Source organism: Myotis davidii, unplaced genomic scaffold (genome assembly GCF_000327345.1).
Source record: "Myotis davidii unplaced genomic scaffold, ASM32734v1 scaffold642, whole genome shotgun sequence".
Lineage (NCBI taxonomy): Eukaryota > Metazoa > Chordata > Mammalia > Chiroptera > Vespertilionidae > Myotis > Myotis davidii.
The window spans coordinates 800,729-810,746 of NW_006293957.1; the positions used below are offsets into that span (position 1 = coordinate 800,729).

The 10,018-nt window shown below is 37.7% G+C and overlaps 1 protein-coding gene across 6 annotated transcripts in view; it reads left to right on the forward strand.

The window, feature by feature from the left end:
* Positions 1-10,018, forward strand: part of WAPL (WAPL cohesin release factor) — a 120,057-nt gene that overhangs the window by 31,331 nt on the left and 78,708 nt on the right. For 3 of the 6 annotated variants that reach the window (XM_015566665.1, XM_015566666.1, XM_015566669.1), the window contains 2 exons: positions 325-1,368; positions 4,354-4,472. In XM_015566665.1, coding sequence (XP_015422151.1) covers positions 325-1,368; positions 4,354-4,472 — 1,163 coding nt within the window. The remainder of the gene's footprint in view (positions 1-324; positions 1,369-4,353; positions 4,473-10,018) is intronic. The other 3 variants (XM_015566667.1, XM_015566668.1, XM_015566670.1) reach the window with 2 other exon arrangements.

A 10,018-nucleotide genomic window follows, 5' to 3' on the forward strand; every position in this document is an offset into this window, starting at 1 on the left:
CCCTCTGCCACCCGGGAGCAGGCCTAAGCCAGCAGGTCATTATCTCCCGAGGGGTCCCAGACTGCAAGAGGGCACAGGCCGGGCTGAGGGACCCCCCCCTTCCCCCGAGTGCACAAATATTTGTGCACCGGGCCTCTAGTGATATATATAAAAGGTGTAAGGAGAAATGTCAACTATGTAAACATTAATGTCTCAATTTAAAGTTGCAATCATTTCAAGATTAATTGATTCTGTGCCATTAATTAGCCACATATGCTGTTACTTGTTAACTTTTATTTTGATGTCACTCATTTTTAATCCTTGATTTATTTCTAATTTTTATAGACAAAGTGGAGAATTTTAGTGACGAATATGAAAAGGATAGTCACCATATTTACAAAAATGCTGAAGACAGTACTAAGAAACCCAATGCAGAAATTATAGTGGCTTCTGGATACAAAGCTGATGAAATCAAGGAAACAAATGATACATGGAACTCCCAACTTGGAAAAAGGTCAGAGTCTCCATCAGAAATATCTCTGATTAAGGGATCTGTACGAACTGGTTTGTATGAGTGGGATAATGATTTCGAAGATGTCAGATCAGAAGATTGTATCTTAAATTTGGATAGTGATCCTCTTTTGGAGATGAAGGATGAGGATTTAAAAAATCGGTTGGAAAATCTAAACGAAGCCATTGAGGAAGAAGACATCATGCAAAGTGTTCTTAGGCCAAGCAATTGTAGGACGTACTGTAGGGTCAATAAAGCAAAGTCTTCACAAGGAACATCCAATTTTGATAAGCTATTAGACGGCACCAGTCAGGCCTTAGCCAAAGCAAACAGTGAGTCAAGTAAAGATGGCCTGAATCAGGCAAAGAAAGGCAGTGTAAGTTGTGGGACCAGTTTTAGAGGGACAGTTGGACGGACTAGAGATTACACTGTTTTACATCCATCTTGCTTGTCAGTTTGTAATGTTACCATACAGGATACTATGGAACGCAGCATGGATGAGTTCACTGCATCAACTCCTGCCGATTTGGGAGAAGCTGGCCGCCTAAGAAAAAAGGCAGATATTGCAACTTCTAAGACCACTACTAGATTTCGACCTAGTAATACTAAATCCAAAAAGGATGTTAAACTTGAATTTTTTGGTTTTGAAGCTCATGATGAGACAGGAGGTGATGAAGGAGGTTCAGGGAGTTCTAATTACAAAATTAAGTATTTTGGCTTTGATGATCTCAGTGAAAGTGAAGATGATGACGATGATGACTGTCAAGTGGAAAGAAAGACAAGCAAAAAAAGAACTAAAACAGCTCCATCTTCCTTGCATCCTGCTCCAGAAAGCAATGATAATTCCCAGGACAGTCAGTCTAATACTAATAACACAGGTAAGACTTAAAAAAAATTTTTTTGTGTTAAAGTGCTTTTCAGTCTTAAATCAGCAGCTACTTAGTTTCCTCCTAGATACTCAATTTTAACTTATGTTGAATTTTAATAGTACTATTTAGAACTACAGATTAGCTTATTCAAGGTATAACATTTTAAATGTTAATAAGTTCCACATTCTAAGGAGCCCATTTGTATGTAGATTGTGGAATCTTTTCATTATTATTTATTTTATTGATTGATTTTGAGAGGGAGAGAGAGAAACATCTATGTGAGAATGAAACATCTGGAACATCAATCAGCTGCCTCTTGCACACCCCATATTTTGGGGATTGAGTTGCAACCTGGGCTTATGACCTGACCGGGAATTGAACCTGCACCCTTTTTGGTGCACAGGAGGATGCCCAACCAACTGGGCCACGCTGGCCAGCGCCATATTTGTTTTTTAATTCTATTAGCACTTGAGAATTTTAAAGAGAGAGAGAGAGAGAGAGTGTGTGTGTGTGTGTGTGTGTGTGTGTGTTTGGGATTAGCATACATCTTGATGTTTCAGTTTCAAAAATTCAAATCCAATTGAGACATAAGGATAGATTTTGGACATTTAGAATTACACTGATAGTAGATCAAGCATGTCAAACTCGCGGCCGATGGGCCCCATGTGGCCTACAACAAATATTTTTGTGGCCCGGCAAATGAAGGTATGTAAGAAATGTTTTAATAAAAATTTCATAACTTTATTTTTACAATATCCTGTTATACATAATTATTGATAATGAACTACAACGTTTGCTAATGATATCACTATAATCATGTTGCATTCATTTCCCTTACCCGCCTTAATGTGCAGGCGCATCATTTCTCTCCACTAATACCAGCAGCAAATATTTAAAGGGAATTTTTTGTTTTTTTTGCGGCCCACATAAACTTAAACCTTGTTTATTTGGCCCATGTTAGCCTTTGAGTTTGACATGCTTGTAGTGGATGGTTGTAATGAGGGAAATATTAGAAAATTACAATTGATAAAAAGCCTTTGCATTTGGCTCAAAACTAATCAACTAATAAATGTTTAAAACATTCTAAAGAAATATTAAATTTAAAATTAAGATTAAATCTTAATCTTAACAATTATCCTCTTAGTCCTGGCTGGTGTGGCTCAGTTGGTTGAGTTTGTCCCAGGCACCAAAATGCTACAGGTTTGACTCCCTGTCAGGGCATATGCCTGGGTTGTGAGCTGGATCCCCAATAGAGGGCGTGTAGAGGCAGCCAATCGATGTTATTACCCTGTCACATTGATGTTTCTCTTTTCCTCTTCCTTCCTCGCTCTCTAAAATCAGTAATAAAAACATTAAAAAAAAACTTTATAAAATTTTTGTAAAAAATTACTTCTTAAATTGATTTAATAAAATTAAAAAGTGATAGTTAAGTATTTATTCATTCTTAATGGTGAAAATTTAATTTGTCTTTTAAGATAGTAGGACCAGTAATGACTAGAGGTCCTCAAGGAGTTGATAGCCTCCACTGTGAGAGACAAACAAAAGAAATAGGTTAGCTTTGCTATAATTAAGTCATTACCTGACAAGGGTTTTGTGAAGTGGATTGACTGCTGAGTGAGGAAATATGTGAAAGCCTCTCTGGGTTACAGGAGCTATATTTATTTGTATTTGACCAAATATAGTTTTTCTGTATCTGTTCACTTGTTAAATGAAGCTTTTGTCCTTTTAGGGTCATACAGAAAGTATCATGGTAAATTAGAATTCTAATTGTATTCTCCCACATGGTTTTCTCAAAGTCATACTTGGGACTACCCATCTTTTTGCTTTATTTGGCCTAAAAATAGTTTTGCTAGATTTGAATCATTCTTATCTTTAAACCTAGAATTATACAGGAGTAGTCGCTAAGGGCTCACTTCTGACTCCCCCACTGCAATAAAATAAAATAGAATAAAATAGAATAGAATACAATAGAATACAATAGAATACAATAGAATAGAATAGAATAGAATAGAATAGAGGTATTGTCAGAATTATTAATGTTGTCTTGAATCTCTTCTGGAGAACTGATGATTGCAGGAACCTTGCTGGTTTCTGAGCTCTGACTGAGCATAAGCTTTAAAGTTGTTCTCTGGGAGGGTGGGATGAGGGTGATAAGTAATGTATGCTAACCTTGATAGCAAATTATCTTAATCTGCAATTGAACATCTGTGGCTGAAGTTTACATCTTGGGATATGTAATTTTTTAAACTTTAAAATATGAAATCAGTCTCCCTTTCAAAAACTTCAGGTTGATATCAAAAATTAAATTAGAGACAATTTTAAATTAGAGACCATTTGAGTGAAATTTGAGTCTTCATATAGGAATAGCAAACACTTTAAAATTTTGGCCTGGAGAAAGTTTCTATTTTTGTGTTCTTTTTTAAGCTTGAAAATAAACATTTATAGCTATCTAGGAATTAATCTGATCTTTTGGTTAGTTTTGTGTGAATATCCCCTAAATCATTTAACTACATTATATTTGGTCATTTTGTGTCTTTTGCCAAAGATAGTTAATCCTTTAAAAATTTTATTTTTAAATGTAGTCTTTATAGATGTAAGTGGGCCTTCTTTGAAGCCCAACCTGATTGTGTCCTTAAATTCTAGGAAAATGTTAAAGATAGATACCACTTGGTATTGTGTGTCTTTAAATAGATCATACCAATGTCAGTGTTCATAGATATCCAGCAGTTATTGTGTAAAAGAATTGATTTTACCATTTATACAAAAATAAAACTAGAGCAACTAGGTTTGATTTTTTTCTTGATGGTGGGGGTGGGACAAGTAGGGTGAGAATGGGAGAATGAGATAATACTTTTGGCAGTATTTTATCAACTATGTGGTGCTTTTATTCCTTTTTTGTTTTTTACCCTCTTCCCTCCCCACCAAATGTCCATAGATTGTTTGGTAGATAATTTGAAATCTTAGAAAGCTAGATAGTTTTGATTACCATTTCAGAAAACTTGGATTTTACAGAGGACTTGCCTGGTGTTCCTGAAAGTGTGAAGAAGCCCCCAAGTAAACAAGGAGATAAATCAAAGGAAAATACCAGAAAGATTTTTAGTGGCCCCAAACGGGTAAGTAAAGCATTATCAGTGAATCGTATTATTTTTATTGGAGGGCTCAACTCTTAATATTTTTATTTGAAAAATACTAACAAACATTAAGGCAATTAAATTTTCTTGCAAAGAATAAATGTAAGTAATTTTTTTAAAAAAGTAACCATTTTTCAAAATGTGGTAAAATATATTTATTATATACAAATATACAATTTAGTGACTTTAAATACATTCACAATGTTGTGTGACCATCACCATTATCTATACCCAAAACATTTTAATCATCTCCAACAAAAACTCTGTACCCATTAAACAATAATTCATGACTCCCCCTTTACTCCTTCCAGTCCTAGTAACCGCTGTTTTACTTTCTGTTTCTATGAACTTGCCTGTTGTAGGTACCTCTTGTAAGTGGGTTATTTCATTATGTATAATCTTGTCAAGGTCCATCCATGTTGTAGCCTATATCAAAATTCCATTTCTTTTTATGGCTGAATAACATCCCATTGTTTAGCCATTCATCTGTTGGTGAACACTTGGGTTGTTTTTACCTTTTGGCTATTTGAGTCCCTGTTTTCAATTCTTTTGGATTTGTCCCTAGGAGTAGAATTTTGGGGACATATGGTAGATCTTTGTTGAACTGTCCAACTGTTTTCCAACTTGGCTGTACCATTTACACTCCTAACAGCAATGCACAAGGGTTCTAATTTGTTCACATCCTCACCAGCACACATTTTCTGAATTTTTTAAAAATACATTTTTATTGATTTGAGAGAGGGGGAAGGAGAGAGAAACATCAGTGAGAGAAACAGCAATTGGTTGGCTCCTGCATGCCCCCTACTGGCGATCCAGCCTGAAAACTGGACATGTGCCCTGACCAGGAATCAAACTGGATGACATCTTGGTGCATGGATTGATGCTCAACCACTGTCAACACCAGCCGAGCCTGAGGTTTTTGTTTTTATAATTACTATTCTAATGGCTGTGAAATGGTATCTGCTTGTGGTTTGTTTTGCTAACTAGTGATGTGGAGCCTCTTTTCATGTACTTACTGGCCATTTGTTTATCTGGTTTGGAGAAATGTCTATTCAGGTACTTTGATCATTTTTGAATTGAGTTTGTTTTCGTTGTTGAGTTATAGGTGTTCTTTATATATTCCCGATATTAACCCCTTATTAGATACATAATTTTCACATAGATTCCCCCATCCTGTGAATTATCTCTTTACTCACTTAATAGTGTGCTTAAATGTACAAAAGTTTTTATTTCAGCAAACTCCAGTTTATTTTTTTATCTGTGCTTTTAGTGTCATATCCAAGAAATCATTGCCAAATTGAATGTCATGTAGCTTTTCAACTGTTCTAAGAGTTTTATAGTTTTAAATTTAAGTCTTTGATTCATTTTGAGTTAATTTGTGTATACGGTGTAAGTTAAGGGTCCAACTTCATTCTTAATGCATTATGTAAGTCATTTTAATATAGTTCAGCATAAATTTTGAGAATAATTTGCTTGGCTTTGCCTTTTTATTAAAAATTAGAGGCTCAGTGCACGAATTCGTGCACGGGTGGGGTCCCTCGGCCTGGCTGGCAATTGGGGCTGATCAGGGCTGGCCAGCCATCCGGGGGAGGGACCGAGGGAGGTTGGCTGTGGGAGTGCACTGACCACCCGGCCAGCCGGCGGGGAGGGACCACGGGAGGTTGGTTGGCTGCAGGAGGTTGGCTGAAGGGAACGCGCGTCATAGCGATCAGTTGACTGATTGTAATGATCGCTTAGGCTTTTATATATATAGGTTTCTTTTCTTAAATAGCTTGTTAGAGTGGTAAATATATTTGTTATTGAAAATCAGTTTGTAATTGTCTAATCTTTTTGTAGATTGAGCCAATTTTAAGCAACTAAGAATGAATGTGTCTGTTTTTTTATGGTTTCATTTTATTTTTGTTCTTTTACCTCTGTAAAGAGGCAATTGGGAATCTTGTCAAAGTAATTGTGCTATACTCCAGGTGCCCAACCCCCACAAGAAATAAAAAGGTGCTTAAAGTTAATTTTAACAGAGCTAACTTGCCAGGAGCCAGGGTAGTGTAGTGTAAAGATTATAGTCATTAATGCTTAGGTGAGGTTTTTGGATTATTGAAAAATGTGTATGGCATGTATTGATTTCCAGAGCAACAGTTAAATCATTTTTTTGGTTTTAGGACTACTTTACAATCTTAAAAAAATTATTGAGAATTCCAAAGAGCTTTTGATTATATGTATATCAATATTCATCAAATTAGAGAAGTGAAACGTTTCAAAAATACTTACTAGTATTTCACTTTAAAGTAACAAAAACCTGCCCTGGCTGGTATGGCTCAATTGGTTAAGCATTGTCCCATGCACAGAAAGGTCTCTGGTTCAATCCCCAGTCAAGGCACATGCCCAGGTTACGGATACGGTCCCCAATCAGGGTTCATGTGGGAGGCAACCAATCTATGTTTGTTGTCCACAGCAGTGTTTCTCTCCTTCTCCCTCTCCCTCTCCCTTCTCCCTCCTCCCCCTCCTCCACCCTGCCTCCCCTTTCCCACCCTCTCTAAAATTAAAAATAACAATAACCTATTACATGTTAACAATATTTTTATGAAATAAATGTTCTCTAAAAAATAGTGAGTAGAATAACATTGTTTTCCATTTTTTGTTACTTTCTTTAAAGTTTAGCTTAATAGGCCCTAGCCGGGTAGCATAGTTAGAGTATCGTCCTGATATGCCAAGTTTTCAGGGTTGATTCCAGTCAGGGCACATACAAGAATCAACCAAAGAATTCATAAATAAGTGGAACAACAAAGTGATGTTCTCTCCCTCTCCCTTCCTTTCTCTAAAAACAAAAAATAAGAAAGAAAAAGAAATTAATAATTTGGCTTAATAAAAGATAGCTGCATTCTCATATCCCCTGAATTCAGTATATTTCGTTATGTTGTTTTGGTTTAAATATATGAAGAAATTCAGCCTTATACACCTGTGTGGTATTTTCAATAGATTTTTCACATAATTGTAAACTTTCTTTGATACTACACTAAACTCAACAAATGGGAGTTTTTTAAAGACTAGAGGCCCGGTGCACGAAAGCCGTGCACTGGGAGAGGGGGTTCCTCAGCATGGCCTGCACCCTCTTGCAATCCAGGACCCCTCAGGGGATGTCTGAATGCCGGCTTGTGGCTGGATGGCCTTCTGCTGCTGCACAGCCTGCTGCTTGAACTTCAGCAGCTGCTGCACGTGCATGGGCTGAGCCACCACAATATGCCTTGTGAACATCGAGTGGGTGAGTCAAGCACGAAGGCAGGCTCATCCTGAGTTCCCTGCGCTTCCCTGAGTCACTGAGTTGTTCAGACTGACTGCCTTTTACAGAGAATGGCACTAGGATCAGGACTAAGCCGGCACTTGACATCCCTCTCGCCATCTGGGATCCCTTGGGGGATGTAACAGTGCGGCAGGCAGCCAGGGAGGAGCCCGAATTGGGGCTAGGCGCCATGCTGCTCACGCTCATCCTGGCCTGTTGTGCCTGCTGTTGCCCCCTGGTAGTGCTACCATGGAGTCGGGAGAGGCTCCCACCATGGCAGCTGCACTCACCAGCTGTGAGCCTGGCTTCTGGCTGAAGCCGTTCCCACTGTGGGAGCACACTGACCACCAGGGAGCAACTTCTGCAATGAACATCTGCCCCCCGGGCGGTCAGTGCACATCATAGCGACTGGTTGTTCCAGTTGTTCCGCTTAGGCTTTTGTATATATAGATTAGTTGCAGCTTGAAATCTAACCCCATTCTAATGAACTTTCCATGCTGTTACATTAAAACCTATTAGTTTGTCTTGTACTTAGAATGGACCTTTTACACACACCTGCCTTGTAACATCATACATTTGTCATTTGGAAAATTCTAGTTATACTGATTCATGCAAATGGGCTCACACCTCATTATATAGTATCAAAATATCACAATAATACCACTGCCAAACTCATCAGAAAAGCCTTTAGGTATTGGGAAGCTGTCAAGTTCACAGTGGTAGATAAAGTTCTCCAGGATTTTAGTTTTTGCTTAAAATTTGAAAATTTTCGTTGGTAGAAATTACTTCAAGGAAAATGACTAACAGTGAGTGGCCCACTTTGTTCATTTTTGAAAAAGTGGTCTGCCTAATACTCAAGTCTTTGTAAGCATAGTTTGTCAGTCTTTCAAGTAAGGAGTAGTGTTCCAGAAAAAAAAGTGGTTAGTTTATCTGACAACTTGAGCAGTAATGTTTTCTCTTTAACAAAACAGATACTTTGTACACAGTAGAAGTGTTTAATTATACTTATGTTGTCACACAGCATATTAGAGCCTTCAAGGGTTGTGATATGATAAAATTAATAATTTTTAATCTATCATCAAGGACTTTTTCTAATGTGAAACTGTCATTTTTTAACTGTGAAGTATGTGGCAGTGAAGAATATGACTACTTAATACCCTTTGAGTCCTTGCCCTGGTGTGTGGTAAGGCACCAGCTTTGCCCACCATTGCTTTTACTGCTGTACAAATGTCAACATTGTGAAAAAGGCAAATAATATTATTATTGTGAAATGTTTTTGGTTTTGTAGACACTCTGAAAGTTTTGTGGATCCTGCTGATTAATAACATTTTACTTTATTTTCCTCACTGTCAACCTTTTATTATGAATGAGTTAAAATATATAGAAAGTGTGAAAGATCAGTACAATGAATACCCATACCTCTCTGTCTAGGTTGATTTTCAGTTAACATGTTTACATAATTGTACACATATGACTCCTCTCTCCGTGTGTGTTTGTGTGTGTGTGTGTGTATGTGTATGATAGTATATATTTCTTAAGAAAAAGGGCAGTCTCATACCTAACTGGTGACATGATTATAGTACTTATTTCCCATGAAACTGATTTTTTTAAGAGCCCAGGATATTTGTTTTGTAGACTGTTCCATATTCAGAATTGATGTGATTATCCTATATAATAAAAGCCTAATATGCAAATTGACCGAAAAATGGAATGACCGGTCGCTATAATGCGCACTGACCACTAGGGGGCAGACGTTCAACGCAGGAGCTGCCCCCTGGTGGTCAGTGCACTCCCAGAAGCCAGGCTCATGGTTGGTGAGTGCAGCAGTGGTGGCAGGAGCCTCTCCTGCCTCCGTGGCAGTAGTAAGGAGCAGTGAGCAAGCGGGAGGTAATAAGCAAGAGGTCTGGAACTGCGAGAGAGCGGGGGCCAGGCTGAGGGACCCCCTCCACAGTGCACAAATTTCATGGGCCTCTGGTTTCCTGATGATGTCATGTAAGCTGTTACACCACTATATTAAAGTAGTACAGTGTCAGAGAACACTAGAAGCTAAGTCTGATAAGCTTGATCAGGTTTAGGCTAAACATATTTTGACAAGAATACTTCAAAGTGTTATTGTATATGTTGCTTCACATCAGAAGCTACTCTTTTTTTTTTTTTATAGTCTTTTTTTTTTAATATATTTTTTATTGATTAAGAAATTACATATGTGTCCTTGTCCCCACGTTCCCCTCTACCCCCCCCCCGCTCTTGCCCT